Raw genomic sequence first — 23,838 nt, 5'->3', positions numbered from 1 at the left:
AAAAAAAATATTTTCACCTGGAAGTAATGAGTAGCATTAAAATTTAAAACGAGCATAAGATATCACGTATATAAGGGAGTTTGTCTCTTCCACAATACCTTGTTCTTTACGCTAAAGTATTTTTAGTAATTTCAACTATTTATTCTACGGTCTTTGTGGTTCAGGGGTCATTCTTAAGGATTTGGGATAAAATTCAAGCTTTAGTGTAAAGAGCTAGGTATTGACGAAGGGGCAAACTGCCTCATATACGTAACAAAAATGCACAAATATAGAATTTTGTTACGTAAGTTAATTCGTAAGGTACGCATGTTTATTACTAACAGAAAGGTTCGCTAAAAATAAAAAATCAAGTTGCGGTTTTAAGTAACCAAAAACTGGAGGGCAACTAGGCCTTCTCCCCAACCCTTTTATTTATCAAAATCGTTCAATAAAAACTATGAGAAAGATATTTAGCCAAAAAAATAATAATATGCAAATTTCGTTTTAATTATTCATGTGCGGTGAGCCAAAATAAACACATCCATTAATTCAAAAACGTTCAGAAATTAAATTTAAAAAACAAGTTTTTTTAACTGCAAGCAATGAGAGAAATTAAAACTTAAAGCGAACAGAAATTATTCCGTATATGAAAGGGGTTATCCCTCTGCAACGCCTTGCTCTTTACGCTAAAGTTTTTTTTTATTGGTTGAAAAAGTAGAATTGTGACGAAGAGTCAAACGTTAGCGTAAAAGTGAGGCGTTGCAAAGGGGTAACCCCTTTCATATACGGGATAATTTCTGTTCGTTTTAAGTTTTAATGTCACTCCTTACTTGGAGTTAAAAAAAAACTTCTTTTTTTATTTATTTAATACCAACTAAGATCAAGTAAAAGACTAAGTCCAAGATTCCCTAAAAGACCAAGTTAAATCCCAATTAACATTAAAGAACAAAATTTATGGGCACACAGTTATCATCAATAAGGGGGGGGGCAGGTGATTACCTTGCTTTTCAGTTCCTAGTTCTTAACAGTTAAGCTCATTTTTTTTCTTTTTTCTTTTTTTTGTCCGCATAAACATATGATAAAATTTTGGTGTCTCTCCTTACCCGCTACACGCTCCTCAAATTTTTCAAAACACTTTTTATGATCCATTTAAAAATCCTGTTTTTGGCATTTCCATTGCAAAAACTCTACATTTTTGTAAATTGACATCATTGATTGCATTAATATTAAGATTTCATAGTTTATTTTAAACGTTATATCCTTCTGTTTCAGCATTTATGTGTCATCACAGCACATTTTTGCTGGTTGGCTCTCTTCAAGATCCTACTCCTGCTCGTTGGAACAAAGTAACTCACGCTTCAGTTATAGTTTCTACCCTTATTCACTCACTCTTTGGCATTGGTGGCTACCTCACATTTTTTTCTCTTTCACAAGGTATGATGCTGCTATTGCAAATAATTCAGAGGTTTATATTTTATTCTTTTTATTTAATGCAAGCAAAAGTGCCAGCTTTTATGACGAACAAAGAGGAAGCCATCCTAAAGAAACTACATGGTGTTATCAAGGTTCCCATTTGTCTTTCTTTCAAATTTCCAAATTTGATACCCTGTAACTTTTTTCTCCTAAATATTTTTGTTAGAACTTATGGGTTTTCAGTTGAGGCCATTTATCTCCCTTTCTTTCTCTTTGTCTCGATACGGACTGTTAATATTTTACAACTAATTAACTAACTAACAACAACTCACTTCATGACCAAGCTGCCTGAGGCCAACATAGTTTCGGACGCTCCTCCTCCATCCCAATCTATTCAAAGCTTCCCTACCCCTCCAGGAGTTTCCCATTTCCTTTAAAAAAAAAAAAATTATGACATCCACCCACCACAACCGAGGACGACTTGCTTTTCGTTTATCTCTAGACGGTTGGCCAGAAAGAACAATCTTCGGCAATCTGTCATCCTTCATCCACAGAACGTGCCCTAGGAATCTCAACCTTTCTCTCATTATAGCCCTAGAAAGCGGGATTGAACCACACTTTTCGTACAGCCTACTGTTTTAAATACAGTTAGTCAGCCGGGTACCGACAACACTCCGTATGCAATACTGCATACGGAAGCGTTTACATACATACAATATATATAATACAAATATATAATAAAATATATAATATATAATAAAATATATAATACAGCAATACTTCCAAGCGTTTTTATAACGGTGAAAAAAAAAACCTTAGCCTTGGATATTCTACTTTTAACATCTTCACTGCTCCCACTTTCTTTACTTTTAATTTACTTATTTCTAGCCTCAGAGACTTAGTCTTTTTAACATTAATTCTCAAAACTATTCTAGCACCCTGAGCTAACAATATCTCTTAAGAGTTCATTTATTTTACCACACTTCCATCTAGGATACGTAGGCCATCAGTATAATCTAGGCCCAGGAGAGTTTTTCCACCCAGTTTCATTCCATGGCCTCTCCTTGCCTTTCCTGTGTTCTATAAGACAAAGTCCATCAAAATGATCATATAAAGATGGATAGAACAAAACTCTGCTTAACTCCCGATTTAATATGAATCCAGCTGCTAACCTCATTTCCTACCTTAACCGCAATTTACAACTTTTGCAGTTGCTCCTTGAATTCAAAGCAATAGACCATCCTGGTGGATATTTTGAGTTCAATATTGTTTAAGAGTGCGGTCAGCCAGGCTATCAACTGAGGGTGGTAGTTTGTAACGTTTAAGGCACTATGTCTAAGACTAGTTAAGACGTTAAGACTATGCCTACGCTTTGTTTGAGTTTGCCTATTACTTTGAAGCAGGGAATACTAATGATTCTACTACAGACAACTCACCCCACCACCAAGCCTCTTAAGGCCAACACAGCTATACAAGCTCCTCCTCCATCCCAATCTATTTAAAGCCTCCCTCTTTACTCCATCCCAGGATGTTCCCATTTTTCTTAAATCTTTCTTTATAACATCCTTCCACCGCGGACGATCTACTTTCCGGTTAGCCCTTGACGGCTGGTCGAAAAGAACAATCTTCGGCAATCTGTCGTCGTTCATCCACAGAACGTGCCCAAGCCAAATCAACCTTTCTCTCATCATAGCCTTAAAAAGCAGGACTGACCACACTTTTTGTAAATCCTACTCTTTGAAATAGGATCAGTCAGCCAGGTAACCATAGCAATCCATAGGCAACCTCTGTGGAAAACATCTAGCAAATTTTCATCTGTTTTTCATATCGCCCAAGCTTCAGAACCATATTTGAAGGCTCTCAGCATTAATCTTGGTTTGAAGACCTATCTTCTTATTCTTCCAAACTTTTTTCAACTGTAGCAAAAACACCCTGCGCCCTGGCTATTCCAATTTTATTTTCTTCACTGTTTCCATCGTCTTTATTAATAATACTACTTAGTTAAGTCAGGTAAAGCTGTCCACCTGTTCAATTTTTTCGTTACCAACTGTCACCTTTTCATCTTCACTTATTCGTAGCCTTAGCAACTTGGTCTTCTTAAAATTAATTTTAAAACCTACTCTAGCACCCTGAACTTGCAAAAACTCTAAAATATCATTAATTTTGTTCACATTTTCATTTAAGATTCTTCAATCATCAGCATAGTATAAGTCAAGGAAAGTTTTTCCTCCCTATATGGTTTCGTGATTTCCCATTGCCTTTCCTATGCTCGTTACGACAAAGTCCATCAAAATGATGCAAATAAGGGGGGATAGAACACGACCCTGATTAAATCGTGATTTAATATGAAACCAGCTGCTAACCCCACTTCCTACTTTAACCGTAGCTGTGTTGTTCTTGTACATAGCACTTATCACTTTAACCGCACTGTGGCCGCACTTTTGCATTTATCAGATATACCATACAAGGATAAGACTTTTATTAAAGCTCTCTTCTGGCAACAGAATCCAACGCTTGCTCTTAATCTATAAAACTGAGGACCAAAGTTGTTTGATAGCTCAGTTACCTCTCAATTATTAACCTAAGAGTTAAAATTTGTTCGATATATCCTCTACCCTTTCTAAAGCTGCACTATTTTTTCTCTTATCACTCAGTCTAAAGAATATCTCAGTCTAAAAGTACCATATTAATTGGTAATTTTCTGCCTACAGTGACCAGGCTAATGCCTCGATAATTACCACACTCACTCTTATTGCCTTTCTTATACAGTTATTTAATTAGGGTAATCCCGAAATTGCTTGGTACCTCCTCTTTTTCAAAAAGCATATACATAATCTTCAGTAACTTGTTCTATACATCAAAGCCACCACAGTTAAGAAGCGCATTTACCACAGCATCAGCACCTGGTGCCTCATTATTTTTTAATCCCGTTAGTACTGTCACTACTTCTTCTTCGCAAAACAAATCTTCTTTTCTATTCAAGCTATCAGAAACTTTTTCATTATCTTCTATATTTTTTCTTTCAGCTCTATCTCGGTTTAGCACATTCTCAAAATATCCTGCTTATCTATCATTAACTCTTTCCTTATCACTAATTTTGGCCCCTTTCCTATCTTTAACTGGGACAAGTCCGGAATAACTACTTCCTCACAAATTATTAACATGCCAGTACAATACTTGACTATCAGTATTCGAACATAACTTCTAACATTAAGTCCTGAGAACATGAATCTTCTTAACATTATTCTTGTAGCCTGAACTCTCAAACTCCAAAAATTAATTCATTTTGCTAACTTTTTTTAGAATGCTCAGATTCACAATATAATCTAAGCGTAGGAGAGTCTTGCTTCTCTTATTGATTCTGTGTTCTCCCACTGCCTTTGCTATGTTCCTTAGGACAAAGTCCATCAAAATAATCCACATAAATGGGGATAGAAAGCAACCCTACTTAACCCCTGATTTGAAATGAAACCAACCTCACTTCCTACCTCAACCGCGGCAACGTTGTTCTCGTATTATTCATCTGGTATACCATACAACAATTGAACCTACACAATCTCTTTTATTAGCTGATTCAATCGCTGGCTCATTATCTATAAAACTGTAGACTAAAGGGGTTTCATGACCCGGGCTCTTCTCAGTAATTAATCTAAGAGTGAAAAGTTGGTCGACATGTCCTGAGTCTTATTTTCTTTTTCATTCAGGAAATTGTATTCACCATATATCTCCCTTCCTATTCTTCAATGATCCCTTTTTCAGACGCAGAGGGTGTATTAATTTCCCCTTTTAAAGTTTTAAAATAAGAAAATCTAATCTGGAACTGATAAAATTTTAGGAAGTAAAAGCACCTTAGATATCAGGGAAAAAAATTTGACATGTGCAAACACGGTGAAACACAAAGCATTGAGCATTTTTGCAATTTTACCACTAACTATACTCGCCTTCTTATTTGTTGATGATGCTTCAAAGGGAGTATAGTTGGAAAATATCAACGTGGAACATTTATGAAGCGTAATGGGCCCCTGTTTTTCTCGTTTTTTTATGTTAGAAAAGAGCATGTATTAATTGAAAAAAATCTAACTGCTCGAAGTAACGAGTGAATTTGACACTTAAAACAAGCAATAGTTTTAAAGCTACTCATTAAACTATAGTTTTTTCTAAATTAATGGGAGGGCAGCTATCTTCTTGCTCCCTTAAACGACGCCTCTGCTTATAAACCGGAAAATCTTGCAAAATATCTCCTTTGCCTCACACCGTGAATCCAAATTTTTTGTCTCACCCAGAATTTGGCAAGTAAATGTGGAAACTTTTACAAAAGACACAGCCTGAATATTGCATACAGAGATTCAAATAAAATACACATTTTTAAACTATGGCAAATAGAACCAGGCCCATTCTTGGTAGTTAGGTTTATAAGTTCTCCCGTTCTTGCGGTTGTTTCTATATTTGAAGGACCCGCCAAAAGTTGGGACAAAGGTTATTGGCTATGATTATTGGAAGTTAGAGCAACAACACTAAGATGTCACACTTTTTTCCATCATTAATACCTCAATATTTTTGAAAATTAGAAGAAATAAAATTTCTTCTAGAAAATTTCATAGAAAGAAAATTAGAAGTACAAAAATTTTAAATTTGCTAATCCTAAACCCTGACACAATTTTTTGCTGTTTAGACAAAATCCTTCCCACTTGCTGCCGCGACAGGTGCAGCTGCTGCTGAGAGACTTTTATACCCCTTTAAATTTCAATACAGAATCTTATAGGCCCTACAAAATAGCCTGTGATGATTTATCTGGAATGTTATTTCAAATGCATACAAAATAAATATATAAATAATTTTCAAGAATAAAAACAGCAATTTCAATTATAAAATCTCCGTAATGATCATGTTGCCTGAAATTGTTTGTTTGTAACTCATCAAAGCTTAGAACTATTCTCCATAATAGAATATAGTATGGATAAACAGATTTTTCTTTTCTTGAGTGGTGTTTAGTCTATGGATTATTTTATTTATTTTTTCTTAGGGAATCTTCTCGAAAACTACTGCTCGAATGACCACCTGGTAAATGCTGCTCGTATAGCTTTTTGCATTACTATCCTTCTTACATATCCAATTGAATGTTTTGTGGCCAGAGATGTGATAGAAATTACATTTTGCTTACTTTCCCAAGAGTCAACTAGGCAGCGGAACAGAGTACGACAAATGCTTTCAACTGTACTCCTGGTAGCAGCAGCTTGTTTTATTTCATTTGCCACTGACTGTTTAGGTGTTTCGTTAGAAATAAACGTAAGATTTTTTATTTTTATTTTTAGTGCTATTTTAATTTCTATCGGAAATGGATGAACATTTTCAAGAAGAAAATGATAACAATATAATAGTTTCGGTTTCGTTAGAGAAAGGATCAATTGTGGAGGAGATAAGGCTAAGTTATAAAATTATCTAAACAAACATAAAAAATCTTCCAAAAAGAAAGATTCAGTAAGTTTAGTATCTCCAGATTATATAGATCAAACAGTTCGTGGTAACGAACTGTAAGGAGCGACCTGGCTCAAAAGTAAACGAAACTCTAAAAAATAAAAATTTTGATACTATTTGATACATCAAAAGAATTGGATTTTTATGCTGATTTTAAATATATAAGTTTCATCAAATTTAGTCTTACCCGTCAAAAGTTAGAGCCTGAAAAAATTTCCCTTGTTTTGGAAAATAGGGGAAAACACCCCCTAAAAGTGATAAGAAATCACACCATCAAATTTAGCGTATCAGAGAACCCTACTGTAGAAGTTTCAAGCTCCTATCTACAAAAATGCGGAACTTAGTATTTTTTGCCAGAAGACCGATCACGGGTGCGTGTTTATTTGTTTTTTTTTCCAGGGGTGATCGTATCATCCAAGTGGTCCTATAAGGTTGAGAGAGGGCTCATTCTAACGGAAATTGAGAGTTCTAGTGCCTTTTTTCAGTTACCAAAAAAATTGGAAGGCACCTAGGCCCCCTCCCACGCTCATTTTTTCTCTAAGTCAACGGATCAAAATTTTGAGGGGCTGACTTACTCCCACACAGTCCCTGAGGGAGGGGCTGCAAGTTACAAACTTTGACCAGTGTTTAAAGACAATAACGGATATTGGGAAGAGTACAGACCTTTTCAGGGGGATGTTTTGGATGGGGGGGTTGAGGTGAGGGAACTACATCGGAGGATCTTCCCTTGGAGGAATTTTTCATGGGAGAAGAGAAATTCCATGAAGGGAGCTCGGGGTTTTCTAGCATTATTTAAAAAAAATGAAAAAATAAAAATTAAAGAGATTTTTTCAACTGAAAGTAAGAACCAGCATTAAAACTTAAAACGAAAAGAGATTATTACGCATAGGGGGGGGGGCTCATCTCCTCGTAAATACTTCGCTCTTTACGCTAAAGTATTTTTAGTAATTTAAACTATTTATTCTCCAGCCTTTGTGATTCAGGGGTCATTCTTAAAGAATTGGGACAACATTAAAGCTTCAGTGTAAAGAGTGAGGTATTAACGAGGGGGAAAGCCCCCTAATATACATAATAAAAATATACAAATATAGAAGTTTGTTATGTAAGTTAATTTGTAGGTTGCGTATATTTCTTACTAATAAAAACGTTCGTTAAAAATTAAAAATTCTAGTTGCCTTTTTAAGTAACCGAAAAATTGGAGGGCAACTAGGCCTCCTCCCCCAACCTTTTTTTCAAAATCGTCTGATCAAAACTAAGTTAAAGCCATTTAGCCAAAAAAAAATAATTAATACGCAAAATTTTGTTTTAATTATTCATTTGCGGAGAGCCAAAATCAAACAGGCATTAATTCAAAAACGCTCAGAAATTAAATAAAAGAAATCAAGTTTTTTAACTGAAAGTAAGGAGCGACATTAAAACTTAAAGTGAACATAATTTACTCTGTGTATGAAAGGGCCTGTTCCCTCCTCAACGCCCCGCTCTTTATGCTAAAGTTGTTTACTGTTTTATAAAGTAGAATTGAGGGAAATAGTCAAACTTTAGCGTAAAGAGCGGGGCCTTGAGGAGGGAACAGCCCCTTTCATACATGGAGTAATTTCTGTTCATTTTAAGTTTTAATGTCGCTCCTTACTTTCAGTTAAAAAAACTGTTTTTTTTTTATTTTTGACAAAGATTGATCTATCTTTACTAAATTTTCTCTGAAACTCCAGCTGATATGAAAACTTTTGCAGTAGTATATCAAACAGTTCGTGGTTACAAACTGTAGTAAGGAGTGACCCGTCTCAATAGTTACCGAAACTCTAAAAAATGTCTTTGGGGACGACTTACTCCCCCACAGTCCCCGTGGGAAGGGCTACAAGTTACAAACTTTGACCAGTGCTTACATATAGTAATGGTCATTGGGAAGTGTACAGACGTTTTCAGGGAGATGTTTTGGTTGGGGGAGGGGTTAAGAAGAAGGGGATATGTTGGGGGAACTTTCCATCGAGGAATTGGTCATGGGGGAAGAAAATTTCCATGAAGGGAGCGCAATTTTTTCAACTGAAATTAAGGAGCAGAATTAAAACCACTTAAAACGAACAGAAATTATTACGCATACGATGGGCTCACCTCCTCCTAATACCTCGCTCTTTAGGCTAAAGTAATTTAGTAATTTCAACTATTTATTCTACGGATTTTTGAGATTCAGGGGCCATTCTTAAGAAATTAGGATTAAATTTAAGCTTTAGTGTAAAGAGCGAGGTACTGGTGAGGGGGTGAACCCCCTCGTATACGTAATAAAAACATGAGAATACAGAAGTTTGTTACGTAAGCTAATTTATAAGTCACGTATGTCTTTTACTAATAAAAACATTCGTAAAATATTAAAAGTTCTAGTTGCCTTTCTAAGTAACCAAAAAACCGGGGGGTAACTAGGCCTCCTCCCCCGCTCCTTTTTTTCTCAAATTCGTTCGATCAAAACTATGAGAAAGCCATTTAGTCAAAAAAATAAATATGCAAATTTCGTTTCAATTATTCATCTGCGGAGAGCCAAAATCAAAACATGCATTGATTCAAAAACGTTCAGAAATTAAAGGGAAAAAACGAGTTTTTTTTAACGGAAAGTAAGGAGCGACATTAAAACTTGAAACGAACAGAAACTAGATCTACGTTGCATGGGCAACGTGAGGTGTTGCGGCAACCTTTGCTCGGCTTCGCCGAGTAAAGTGTTGCGAGAGCAACACTTTGGTTTTGTTTCCTCGCTGCGACTAAACGCTGAAGTTGTTAATCTGTAAGGATGCTAAAATACATACTAGGTACACCAACTCGCAAAAGTTGCAAACTCCTCATTGCTAAAGATGATTGTAGCCTTACAGCCGATTATTACTTACAAGTCCCCTACATGTCTTACCACTGGAACCAAATTGGTCTTACCATCAAATACAACGGAAACAAAAAATAGGTACACCAACTAGTAAGAGTTGCGAACCCCTCATTGCCGAGGATGATTATGAGCTAACAGCCGACTGTTGCTTATAACTCCCCTATATGTCTCACAATTGGTATCGGCCTATTTTTGGTTTCAGTGTGTACCTTACTACTGAAGTTGTCAACCCCTTTAAACTTTCAAACTGGTATATCTCATGAAGGAATTTTTGTACAAAAAAATGGATGACATATACTTTGATCAGCTCATCAAAAGCTATCGACTGCCGTCGAAAAAAAAATCTATCTGTCTTAGTTCAAAAGTTGACTTTTTTGCCGTAGGCCAACTTTCTAACGTCATCACTTAGAAAGGAGCAAAGGATAAACTCTAATTTCTTTTGCAATGAGAGAACTTTTAAAGTTTAAGAGGCACATCTGATACCATTTCTCTACCGTAATCCCAAGTGCGAAAAACCGAATGATAAACTCAGCTGAAATCACGAACAGAAATGGGTAGAAACAATAGATGGCAGCACTTTCGGACCCGTGGGAAAATGCCGCTTTTTTGCTTCTCTAAATTTTTCTATTCATCACTCAAAGAAGATATATTGGCTGTCGGGCAGGGTAACTGTCGTATATATTTAACACTTATAGATTTTAGTCCATCTTCAATTTGAAACTGGTGCCTGCCTGCTTGCCTGCGAGAACGGAGCTTTCCACTCGAAAGCAGAAACATGGTTTGATGAAACGAAAGCTTCGCTGCATAACTTAAGATAGTCTTCTCTGACATAGGCTATACAACTCCTCTTCACTTCACACACTATAGGCTCTGGCTCAAGGATAAGCAAAAACCATCCTTTTTGGCCCCAGGCAAGAGTTCTACGAAGCTTTCCAAAATGTAAAGTCATATTCATCAATCCGGCCTAAGGTCCACACTTTCCGTAAAAACCGCAGAGGTTAGACCCTTACCACTTTCTAGGAATAAGCTGAAATCGGGGTGCTAGGAACAAAAAAAAAAAAAAAAAAACACGACAAAACCAAAGTGTTGCTCTCGCAACACAATGCTCTCGCAACACAATTACTTAGTATGCGAAAGGGGCTGCTTCCTCATCATCGCCCCGCTCTTTACGCTATAGTTTTTTACTGTTTTAAAAAGCACAGCTAAGAGAAATAGTCAAACTTTAACGTAAAGAGCAGGGCGTTGATGAGGAAGCAGCCCCTTTCACATACTAAGTAATTTCTTTTCTTTTTAAGTTTTAATGTCGCTCCTTACTTTCCATTAAAAAAAACAGTTTTTTATTTATTTATTTAAGTACTGAAGACTGACGATATCTGTTCACACTTTCGTGACTAGCAAAACAGTAGGCGTAATACAATGATTTTCATTGTTTGTTCTTTTATTTAAGTTGTAGCACAAATAATCTTCCGGTTGAAAACTGTTTGTCCAAACAAAAACTGTTTCACCTTGTCTGGATCATTGCAGAGCCTATAAGGTAAATACTCTTCAAATTATTCAAAGTTACCGCTACAAATATTCAGAGTTATGGCACATTACTTACGTATTGAACGTCCTTTTTGTTGACAGGTGGGGACCATAGCCTCTTCTAGTTTCTAAGAGATTCCTAGCAAAATTTTTAAATACGCAAAATGTGCATAATGAAGAAATTAAGACGAACCTGATGTTAGGCGATTAAATAATGATAAAAAGAATTGAGATACTTATTATTCTATTAGTTAATTGAATAAAAAGAAACAAGCAGTTTTTAACTGCAAGTAAGAAGCGACACTAAAACTTAAAACGAACAGAAATTATTCCGTATATGAGAGACTCTTTCTCACAACTCAACTTTTTAAAGAAATAAAAAAGAACTTTAGTGTAAAGAGCGAAGAGTCGAGGAGGGGACAGTCCCTTTCTTATACGGAATAATTTCTGTTCGTTTTAAGTTTTAATATCGCTCCTTACTTATAGTTAAAAAAAACCTTTTTTTATATTTAATTTCTGAACGTTTTTGAATTAATGCATGTTTTGATTTCGGATCACCGCACATGAATATGTGAAACGAAATTTGATTATTGATATTTTTTGGCTAAATGGCTTTCTCATAGTTTTGATCGGAAGCTTTTGGAAAAAAGGGGTGGGGGAGGAGGCCTAGTTGCCCTCCGATTTTCGGTTACTTAAAAATACAACTAGACCGTTTTATTTTTTTATGATCGTTTTTATTAGTAATAAATACACCTAACTTACGAATTAACTAACTTAACGAACTTCTATATTTGTATATTTTTATTACGTATATAAGGGGGTTCGTCCCCTCGTCAGTACCTCGGTCTTTACACTAAAGCTTGAATTTCATCCCAATTCATCAAGAATGACCCCTGAATCACTAAGGCCGCATAATAAATAGTTGAAATTACTAAAAATACTTTAGCGTAAACAGCAAGGCATTGTGGAGGAGACGAAACCCCTTATATACATAACATTTTCTGTTCGCCTTAAGTTTTAATACTGCTCCTTGCTTCCAGTTGAAAAAACTTTTTTTTTATTTATTTTATCATTGTTTTTTAATAATGCTAGAAAATCCTGCGCCCCCTTCATGGAAATCTTCTTCCCTCATGATTAATTACTCAATGCAAAGATCCTTCCGCGTAACCCCCTATCCTGGCCCAAACCCACCTCAACGTGAAAAAATCCCCCTGAAAACGGCTCTACACTTCAGCCCCTCCCTTGGGGACTGTGGGGATTAAATCTTCCCCAAAGATATTGTCATTACGTTTTTTCGACTATGCTGAACAGAATGGCTATTTCAAATTTTGATCCGTTGACTTCGGAAAAATGTGCGTGGGGGGTGGCCTAAGTGCCCTCCGATTTTTGGTCACTTAAAAAGAGCGCTAGAGCTTTTAATTTCCGTTAGAATAAGCCTTATTGCGACATTCTATGAACACTGGTTCGATACGACCACCCCTGGAAAAAAAAAACAACAAGAAAAAAAACACACATCCGTGGTCTGTGTTATGGCGAAAAATACGAAATTATACATTTTTGTAGATAGGAACTTGAAACTTCTTAAGTAAAGTTGTCGGAAACTCTAAATCTGATGGTGTGATTTTCGTTAAGATTCTAGGACCTTTATGGGGTGTTTCTCTCTACTTTATAATATAAGGCAAGTTTTCTCACGCTCGTAACTTTTGATGGGTAAGACTAAACTTGATGAAACTTGCTTGATTCCCGCATATGCGAGGAAATAATAAATCGCCAAACACATTGGACAGATGAATGGTTATTTGTCGCCACGTGTAAACAGAATTCGTATTGGTGACTAACTAAAGGTGGCACTGAAGACTTTTCAGCTTCTTTTATTTTATTTTATTTCAGTTGCTTTTATTCTGATGGTAGTTGATATTTACCAAGTGACATATAGCGATCGCAAATTCTGTCGGTCGGTCTGTAAGTCCCGGTTTTTCTAGTTTGGGCACTTCAAACTACGCTAGGACAATGAAATTTGGCAGGCGTATCAAGAATTAGACCAGATTAAATTAGAAATAGTCGTTTTCCCCGATTCGACTATCTGGGGGGAATGGGGTATGGTTAATTTGGAAAAATTAGAAAAAATGAAGTATTTTTAATTTATGAACGGTTGATTGGATCTTAATGAAATTTGATATTTAGAAGGATATCGTGCGCTAGAGCTCTTATTTGAAATCCCAACCGGATTCAGAGTCATTGGAGGAAGTTGGGAGGACGGGAAATCTTGGAAAACGCTTAGAGTGGATAGATCGGTATCAAACTTTGGGGGAAGAATAAGCACAAGTCCTAGATAAGGGACTGCAATTACTGGATCGGATACGCTCTCTTTGGGGGAGCTGGGGGGGGTACCTAATTCGGTAATTCGTAAAATTAAAAAAGATGAGATATCTTTAACTTACGAACAGATGATTGGATCCTAATGAAATTTGATATTTAGAAGGACCTCGTGTCTCAGCGCTCTTATTTTAAATCCTGACTGGATCTATTGACATTGGGGTGCGATGGAGGAGGAAACTGGAAATTTTGGATAACGCTTAGAGTGGAAACATCGTGATGATACTTGATGGGAAGAATAAGCTCAAGTCCTAGATACGAGATTGACACAACCATATCGGTTTGGATCTCTTTGGGGGAGTTTGGGGGGATGTAATTTGGAATAATTAAAAAAAAGGAGGTATTTTTAACGTATGAATCATTGGATCTTAATTAAATTTGATATTTAGAAGGACCTCATGTTTCAGAGCTCTTATTTTAGATCCCAACTGGATCTGATGACATCGGACGGAGTTGGAGGGGGAAACCGTAAATCTTGGAAAACGCTTAGAGTGTAGAGGTCGGGATGAAACTATGTGGGAAGAATAAGCACATGTCCTAGATATGTTATTGAAATAACCGGACCAGATCCGCTCTCTTTGGTGGAGTTGGAGGGATTTGCTAGTTTGGGCACTTCCAGATAAGCTAGAACGACGAAAGTTGGCAGGCGTATCAGGAACCAGACTAGATTAAATTAGAAATAGTGTCTTTCCCGATTCGAACATCTGGGGGGGGGGGGGAGCGAACAAGATAGTTGAGAAGAATTCAATTTTCCGATAAAACAAATGATTGTTCTTCGTAAGTATGGCTTATGGCTTAGGAGTATGATTCTCGCTTAAGGTGCGAGAGGTCTCAGGTTCGAATTTCGGACCACCCCAATTTTTACATGAAGATTATTCAAAACTAGATATTTGATCAATATAGAGATCGCTGAAAGTTAGCAGGTGTATCAGGGACCCGACCAGATTAAATTACAAATAGTTTTCGTCCCTGATTTGACCATCTGGAGGGAGTGGAAGGACGGTTAATTCGGAAAAATTAGAAAAATAAGGAATTTTTAACTTACGGACGGGTTATCGGATCTTAATAAAATTTTATATTTAGAAGGCCCTCGTGTCTCAGAGCTCTTATTTTAAATCCTGACCGGATCCAGTGACATTGGGGGGAGTTGGAGGGGGAAGCTGAAAATCTTGGTAAACACTTTGAGTGGAGAGATAGTAGTGAAACTTGGTGGGAAGAAGCTCTTGGATCTTGGCTCGTCCGAACTCGTCAAAAGTACCATATGAGCTCTTGGCTCTTGTTTTCATTAAATAAAAAAAAACTAGTTTTTTAACTGAAAGTAAGGAGCGACATTAAAACTTAAAACGAACAGAAATTACTCCATATATGAAATGGGTTGTCCCCTCTGCAGTCCCACGCTCTTTACGCTAAATTTTGACTCTTTGCCACAATTCTACTTTTTAAAACAACTAAAAACTTTAGCGTAAAGAGCGTGGGACTGCGGAGGGGACAACCCATTTCATATACGGAGTAATTTCTGCTCGTTTTAAGTTTTAATGTCGCTCCTTACTTTCAGTTAAAAAAACTAGTTTTTTTTATTTAGTTTCTGAACGTTTTTGAATTAATGCATGTTTGATTTTGGCTCTCCGCACATAAATTATTGAAATTAAATTAGTATATTAATTTTTTTTTGGCTAAATGGCTTTCTCTTAGTTTTGATCAGACGATTTTGAGAAATAAGGGGTGGGGAAGGAGGCCTAGCTGCCCTCCAATTTTTCGGTTACTTAAAAAGGCTACTAGAACTTTTAATATTCAACGAACGTTTTTATTAGTAAAAAATATACGTAACTTAAGAATTAACTTACGTAACAAACTTTTATATTCTTATATTTTTATTATGTGTACGAGGGGGTTTGTACCCTCGTTAATACCTCGCTCTTTACACTAAATCGTAAGTTTTGTTCCAATTCTTTAAGAATGACCCCTGAATCAAATAGGCCGTAGAATAAATAGTTGAAATCACTAAAAATATTTTAGCATAAAGAGCGAGGTATTTATCTCCTCCTAAATACCTCGCTCTTTATGCTAAAGTATTTTTAGAACCCTTCATATGCGTAATAATCTCTGTTTGTTTTAAATTTCAATGCTATTCCTTACTTTCATTTGAAAAAACGTTTTCATGTTTATTTTTTCATTGTTTTTTTTTATAGTAATGCTAGAAAATCCTGCGCCCTTTTCATTGAATTTTTTTCCCCCTTGGCATATTTCTTCAAGGAAAGATCCTCCCACATAGCCCCCTCCCTCAACCCTACCCCCAAAACCAAAAAATCCCCCTAAAAACGTCTGTACACTTCCCAATAACCATTATTATATGTAAACACTGGTTGAAGTTTGTAACATGCAACCCCTCCCCCAGGGACTGTGGGGGAGTAAGTCATCCCCAAAAATATAGTTATTAAGATTTTCGACTATGCCAAACAAATGGCTATCTCAAAATTTTGATCCGTTGACTTTGGGAAAAAAATGAGCGTGGGAGGGGGCCTAGATACCCTCCAATATTTTTGGTCACTTAAAAAGGGCACTTGAACTTTTCATTTCCGTTAGAATGAGCCCTCTTGCGACATTCTAGGACCACTTGGTTGATACGATGACCCCTGGGAAAAAAAAAAAAAAACAACAACAAAACAAACAAATAAACACGCACCCGTGATTTGTCTTCTGGCAAAAAATGCAAAATTCCACATTTTTGTAGATAGGAGCTTGAAACTTCTACAGTAGGGTCCTCTGATACGCTGAATCTGATGGTGTCATTTTCGTTAAGATCCTACGACTTTTAGGGGGTGTTTCCCCCTATTTTCCTAAATAAGGCAAATTTTCTCAGGCTCGTAACTTTTGATGGCTAAGACTAAACTTGATGAAACTTATATATTTAAAATCAGCATTAAAATGCGATTCTTTTGATGTAGCTATTTATATCAAAATTCAATTTTTTAGAGTTTTGGTTACTATTGAGCCGGATCGCTCCTTACTACAGTTCGTTACCACGAACTGTTTGATAAGGATTAGCAGTCAATAGATCACATTTCCTTTTTTCAAATATTATTATCTGAGCACATCTGGTATCGCTTTACTTCTGATAAATTATTTTCATCGCTTGGGGCACACTCCCCCACCCTATGATATATTAATTACTCGACGAAGGGAGTTATTGGGCTAATTTTTTTAACAGCAAAAATTTAAAAAAAAAAATGATTGATAAAATTTGACAAACATAATTTGAACTACCATTTTATATTTTGAATGGAATTAGAATCATTTCCTAAAAATGTTAATAATTTTCATAATAAAAGAATTTTTGAAAAGATGAGACCCATTCCGATGTTTCAAGGTAAAGTAAGTTAAATCGAGATTACAGGGTATTTCAAGCTGAAGTATTCAGCTTTATGCTCTTTCAAAAAAACCATCAAATTGGTTTTGCAAAGTATAACTTGAGAAAATATTATCATTTACTTCGATTCAAAAAGCGCAATAGAGTCATTAAGAAATCCTTCAAGAAAAGATAAAAATCAAAGCAGAGAAGTTCTGAAGTGTTTCAACATAATTAATAAGGCTATGAGTTTTTTTTAGACTCTGATACGACAAGGATAACTCAAAATCCTTACCTCAAATTTTACCTCAAATTTACCTCAAAAAGGTAAATCAATAACTCTGATAACTCAAAATCCTGATGCAAAATATATCCAAACAAAGTAGTAATTTAAACCCTGAAAAATTAAACATTTCATGTAATTTCTTGATTTTAATTAATGTATACACTGCTCGGTGTTTTACAATTTCGTGTTCTCAAAAGTGTTTTCCCTCTGAGCTGCTGTTGTTTTTTCCCTTTGTTCATTTACTTGGACGCCATTTAGTTTCCCGTGTTTTTTTCACTCATGTCATCATTCAGTCAAGGCTATCTGTGTAAATAAAAATTGTCAAAAAGGGATGAAATTATCAAGCCAGATGAAAGTCGCAGAGCAACAAGAGCATCAGTTATTTGGTATTTTCTGAAGTTAGTGGATCGTATATATACCACCTTGTAACTGTGTATTCCTCTAAATGTTTCTAAATAGAGATTCTAACATTCTCACGAGAATCTGCGGCTTCTTTCAGTAGTCTAAATCTATGTACCAAATGGCTTTATAAGTAGACATTTTGGTCCCTATACCAGATTCTTTGGCATTTTCCTAAATGAAAACCTGTATTTTACTTACCATATTTGTCTTTTTAAATTGAAGCTAATCAAGAGTTTTGTTATTCTAAGAAAGTTTAATAATTCTATAAATCCTATTTCATTGTATGATTTAGCCTTATGTTTTTAATTGTTACATTGTGTGAATGGCATTTCAGGTGGCAACGTTGTCGACACTCACATGCATATTTCACATTATTTCTGCATTTTTGAACCATAAGTCTAAAACACATGGCATCAAAACAACCACTCTTATACAACTATAATTCTCGAATTCTAAAGAGCAGTCTCGTCAACTTTTGCGTGGCTCCCAAATTTTTCGGAGAACAACTTAAAGAAAACGGTGGCAAGACCTCCATTCTTAAAAACCTGAACATGACTTTAAATTTCAAAACGTATCCTCGTCGGTTTCCGCATCATTCTCACAATTTTTGACCATAATTATGAAAAAAAAACGAGACAAAAGCAACATTTTCAAAAACTTAAACGTGACTCTAATTCAAAACAAAAGTCAAATCGAATTTATTGTTTTCATAAATAAAAATATATAGAACTTTTATTTTTTTCATTAATTTCTTATTGTTTTTTATGTGTACCAGGGTTCAGGCCTTTTTATAGCTTTGTATTCTACCTGTAGTTTTAGCGACATTTTTCTTTAAGTGCATTGAATAAAGAGGTAGTGGCACAAGTAAGCAGAAGATGGAGTATCTATAAGAACTTGCTTGATTGAACAGGCTGAATATATCCAGAGATGTTATTCGTGTCTGGGTGGTAAGTCCATTCCAAATATTTGCAGATAACTACCTTGTAAAATAAAATTACCTTGTCATCTTTTGACAAGAAAAAGAATATAAAGTAGCAAGCCACTTTCAGAACAAACTTTCGTGTGATATTGTGAAGTACAGCCAGAACCAGTACTCTTATGAAAAGTAACAATTTCAATCTATCTGAAACCTCGGTACGAATCAAAACATTAAGAAACAATAAAAGGGAAACAATGAACGTTTATATACCAAAACGTTAAAATTCCACGTAACTGCTATTTTGAATTTAACAATTACATTCTAGGTTTAAAAGGTAGTCGTTACGCCAACATCTTGTGACGATTTATGGTCTTAAACTGCGACAATGGATACTGGGATACAACGGGATGCTCAAACAACGGAGGAGGGCATCGAGAAGCTTTTCCCCAGGAAAACAGTACCTGGTAAAATTTATTATCAAAGACGGCACCGTAAAATTTCCCCCATCAAAATCGACCTCGTAAAAATTCCAACTCTAGAAAATCTGCACAGAAAATTTGTTACCAAAAATCTTTCCCTGAGTTGTGAAAAAATTGTGCAAATAAACTCACCTCAAAATTGATCATGCTCAAATTACTTCCATTAAATGTGTTCGATCAAGAAGCTCGGCTCTTGAACATTTAAAACTTCTTTGGTTGTGCCTTTAATTAAAATTCCCTTAAATAAGCCCAATTCCTCGTTCCCTGGGCAGTGTTCTGAACGTAAATTTCCCTAGAACAAGTTTATTGGGGCAATTTTCCCGGTCAAATCTTCTGGTGATTGAGTATTGCACTAATCACTTAACGTTTTTGTCTAGTATACCACACAAGGATAGGACCTTCACTAAAGCTCTTCTATAAAAAGAATCAAACGCTTGCTCATAATCTATCAAACTGAAGACGAAAGCTCTTGGGAAAAATGAGCTTCTTATGCTGTAGTTTTCTTAATATCGCTGTTTGAGCCAAAAAAATAAAGTACTTGTTTTTTCAGGGTATTATTGCTGCTATTCCATTAGCGTTCATTCTACCATCCCTTTGCTATATAAAGCTGAGTTCCTTGAAATGGAAATCTTGGATGAAGATCAAAGTACTAGCACTAGCAATATTTGGTTCTATAGTGGCACTATCTGGTATTTTCTCTATTCTCACTGGGGAGTCTAGAACTTGTACTCACGGTGAAGAACCTATTTACTGCATATCAAATAATCAAACTGTTAACTTTACATTAATTTGAATGAATAATAAATATATTTTATGCATGTAAAGTTCATGACGGTATACAGATATGCATTTGCGAGTGTTGTGAATTACTGCTGTACAGAACAACGAGCTTGAATTGAAAACACACAGATGATATTTGTCACAAAAAAATGATAGTTATATCAGAATTATTTGTTTTAAAAATAAGCAAATAGTTTCCTTTTTTAACTCGGTTTTGTTGTCGTCTGACAATAGATTTTTTTTCCTTCCTCTATGAGATATCTAGTCTAGAAATATATTATGTTGAATGTCAATTTTCTTCAATATCTTCCGAGGATCCAAAGGCTCATCTCTCCCTTTGGCACCGGTAATATTATGATTATTTAGCAGATACAATTACAGGATTATCATTTAACTGCTGCCCAGTATTTGAAGATACGAATAATTTCTTAGACCACACTGCTTTTCCATTTACGAAAAAAAATATAATTGAAGAAAAACGGGTTTAATTTCTTATAAAGCAGTGACAACAAAATAAAATAAAACAACACTTTAGCTAACCAAAAAATAAAAATACTCCGAATATTTCAGCCCCATGTCCGGGAGCCTTTCTCAACGGAAAAAAAAACAACAAAAAAGGAGAAAATTACAACAATTTAAGACTATTTTTAAGACATTATAAAAATGCCACGACAACTAAACCAACATAAAAAATATAAACAATCAAATATGTAAGAAACAAAAACACACATTTTAAAACAAACACTCCCGCAACTGACTGTAACTTTAGAAAAACTGAAGTAATTGTTTATATTGGCACTTTCCTCTGCCACAATCGATGTATAAATGGGAATCTATTAAAAATGAAAATTATAAATACTTGCAACAATACGAAAAGAGGTCACCCAACCCCAAATCCAACCAAAATCTTACAGGTTAATGAGACACAATTATGAATCATAAATTGAATGGATTTTTTCATTTGCTATTTTAGCTGCCGTCCGTTGACTTCTTACAGCATTGACCATGCTTTGACCTCCGTTCGCAAGGTTATTACTTGTTTCAGGACAATTATGCAACTCAATACTCATAGAAGTTTTTGACTGGTCTTTAATTAAACTATTATAAATTGAATTTGTTTTAAATTCCCCTTCATTTCTATTGATACTAATACCCCCATAGATAATCTTTTTTATTTCTATAATTTCTCTGAAACTTTGTAAAATTCCTACAGACTTATCAACAATTTTTGTCTGATCAAATAAAATACTATTATGAGGAAAATTAAACACGTGATCCGCTATAGAGGATTCAAAAGTGTCAGGTTTTTTATTCTGTCTTAGCGAGCAATCTATCGCATTTTTGTGTTGCTGTAGCCTATTTTTTAAATTCTGCTGTGTTCTACCTACATAAAATTGCTAATCCTCTTAATCCCATTGCTAATCCTCTAACTTGATGGTAAAAATTATCTCTAAATTTGAAATAATTAGTATACCTGCTAGTTATTTTTAATTAGATTTAATATAGTTTCAGTTATTTCAAATTCATTATATCACAAGCAGGTACACTAATTATTTCAAATTTAGAGATAATTTTTACCATCAAGTTAGAGGATTAGGAATGGGAGGACCCTTAAGTCCACTGTTAGCTAATATTTATGTGGAGTATGTAAAAAATTTAGCTATTGATCCATATTTTTTAAAACCTAAATTTTGGGGCAGATATATGGATGATGTATTAGTTCTTTGGAATTATGGGGAATCACAAATTGAAGGTTTTCTGTGACATTTAAATAATTTGGGAGGGGAATTAGTTTTTAAAATTGAAAACGAAACAGAGAAAAAATTACCGTTTCTGGATATTTGGATCCATAGAAAGAATACTAAATTAGTGTTTGCAATTTACCGTAAACCAACTAATAACAACCGCTATTTGTCTTTCACATCAAATCACCAGATCCAAGTAAAAAGGGGGGTATTTATTTCTTTAGTGGATAGAGTGTTAAATTTAGCTTCACCAGAATATATTAGTAGTGAATTAATTTTTATTAAGGATATTCTAGTAGGAAATGGATATCCCGAAAATATGATTTCTCAAATAATTGAAAAAAGGAAAAAAAAGTTACTGGAACCTGTAAAATTAGAAGAAAATGGATCAAATCAAAAACCAAATTACATAACTTTACCTTATATCCCAAGGTTGTCACAGAAATTAAGGAAAGGATTAAAAAACCATGATATAAAAACAGCTTTTAAATCAGGACAAAATATAAGCTCATGGCTAAATAACGGAAAAGATAAAGTTCCAAGAAATATACAACAGGGGGTATACAAAATTCCATGCTTTTGTGGTAAATTTTATGTAGATAGAACGCAGCAGAATTTAAAAAATAGGCTACAGCAACACAAAAATGCGATAGATTGCTCGCTAAGACAGAATAAAAAACCTGATACTTTTGAATCCGCTTTAGCGGATCACGTGTTTAATTTTCCTCATCATAATATTTTATTTGATCAGACAAAATTGTTGATAAGTCCGTAGAGTTTCAGAGAAATTATAGAAATAAAAAAGATTATCTATGGGGGTATTAGTATCAATAGAGATGAAGAAGAATTTAAAATAAATTCAATTTATAATAGTTTAATTAAAGACCAGTCAAAAACTTCAATGAGTATTGAGTTGCATAATTGTCCTGAAACAAGTAAAAACCTTGCGAGCGGAGGTCAAAGCATGGTCAATGCTGTAAGAAGTCAACGGACGGCAGCTAAAATAGCAAATGAAAAAAACCATTAAATTTATAATTCATAATTGTGTCTCATTAACCTGTAAGATTTTGGTTGGATTTGGGGTTGGGTGACCTCTTTTCGTATTGTTGCAAGTATTTATATTTTTCATTTTTAATAGATTCCCATTTATACATCGATTGTGGCAGAGGAAAGTGCCAATATAAACAATTACTTCAGTTTTTCTAAAGTTACAGTCAGTTGCGGGAGTGTTTGTTTTAAAATGTGAGTTTTTGTTTCTTATATATTTGATTGTTTATATTTTTTATGTTGGTTTAGTTGTCGTGGCATTTTTATAATGTCTTAAAAATAGTCTTAAATTGTTGTAATTTTCTCCTTTTTTGTTGTTCTTTTTCTGTTGAGAAAGGCTCCCGGACGTGGGGCCGAAATATTCGGAGTATTTTTATTTTTTGGTTAGCTAAAGTGTAGTTTTTACTTTATTTTGTTGTCACTGCTTTATAAGAAATTAAACCCGTTTTTCTTCAATTATATTTTTTTTCGTAAGATACGAATTTTTTATAGAAAAACTTCAAAAGGTTCTTATGGGAAAATTTTAGCTTCTCACCTTCAAGCCGTCTTTTGGGATTCTAAATTCAAGATTACCTAAACTATTTATTGTCTCATTTTGGCATTTGAAGAAGCGAACATGTTGCTGAGCTATGTAAGGCAAAATATACATATGAGGAAATTTTACAGAGTCGCTTTCTAGGATTATCTACTCTACTGTTGTTTTTTAGGATTCTAAATTCATGATATGATATTTCTTACCTTGCCTTGGTGGAAGATACAAAAATTTTATAGAACACTCTCAAGTACAATGTCCTAATAGGAATATTTTAGGTAATCATCTTCCAGGACTATGGACCTATATGTTTTCTGTTAGAATTTCAAACACAAGACTTTAAAACGCAAGGTTTATGGAACTCTCGGTCAGCGGTATGTTTCCGAAGCTTCAGAGTCTGTTACAATATCAAATATCGTCCTCAAGAGATTTACCCCTGAGCCCGCTCGTCCTCTCGCCTCTCTTTTTCGAAAATACTATGCAGTGGAAACATTCTCAAAAGCCTCGAAACTTTTTCACATAGTCCCCGTCCCAAAGGCAATGACCCTCCTAATGTAGAATCTTGTTAGCCAATCAGTTTCCTGTTCAGCTTGAAAAATTCGATGAAAGTTTCATCGACAGGATACTTTATCGGGACATTGAATCACACCGCTTGTTGGCTGACACACAATA

At 35.0% G+C, this 23,838-nt stretch overlaps 1 protein-coding gene across 2 annotated transcripts in view; it reads left to right on the top strand.

The window, feature by feature from the left end:
• The window catches only part of LOC136026445 (putative sodium-coupled neutral amino acid transporter 11), a 68,867-nt gene extending 48,987 nt beyond the window's left edge, over nucleotides 1-19,880 (top strand). For both annotated transcript variants that reach the window (XM_065703040.1, XM_065703039.1), the window contains exons 7-9: nucleotides 1,252-1,413; nucleotides 6,416-6,678; nucleotides 19,613-19,880. In XM_065703040.1, coding sequence (XP_065559112.1) covers nucleotides 1,252-1,413; nucleotides 6,416-6,678; nucleotides 19,613-19,855 — 668 coding nt within the window. In that variant the 3' untranslated portion in view covers nucleotides 19,856-19,880. The remainder of the gene's footprint in view (nucleotides 1-1,251; nucleotides 1,414-6,415; nucleotides 6,679-19,612) is intronic.
• The last annotated feature ends 3,958 nt before the right edge of the window (nucleotides 19,881-23,838 follow it).

This window comes from Artemia franciscana, chromosome 4, assembly GCF_032884065.1.
Source record: "Artemia franciscana chromosome 4, ASM3288406v1, whole genome shotgun sequence".
NCBI lineage: Eukaryota > Metazoa > Arthropoda > Branchiopoda > Anostraca > Artemiidae > Artemia > Artemia franciscana.
This window is presented reverse-complemented; position numbering and strand designations above follow the sequence as displayed.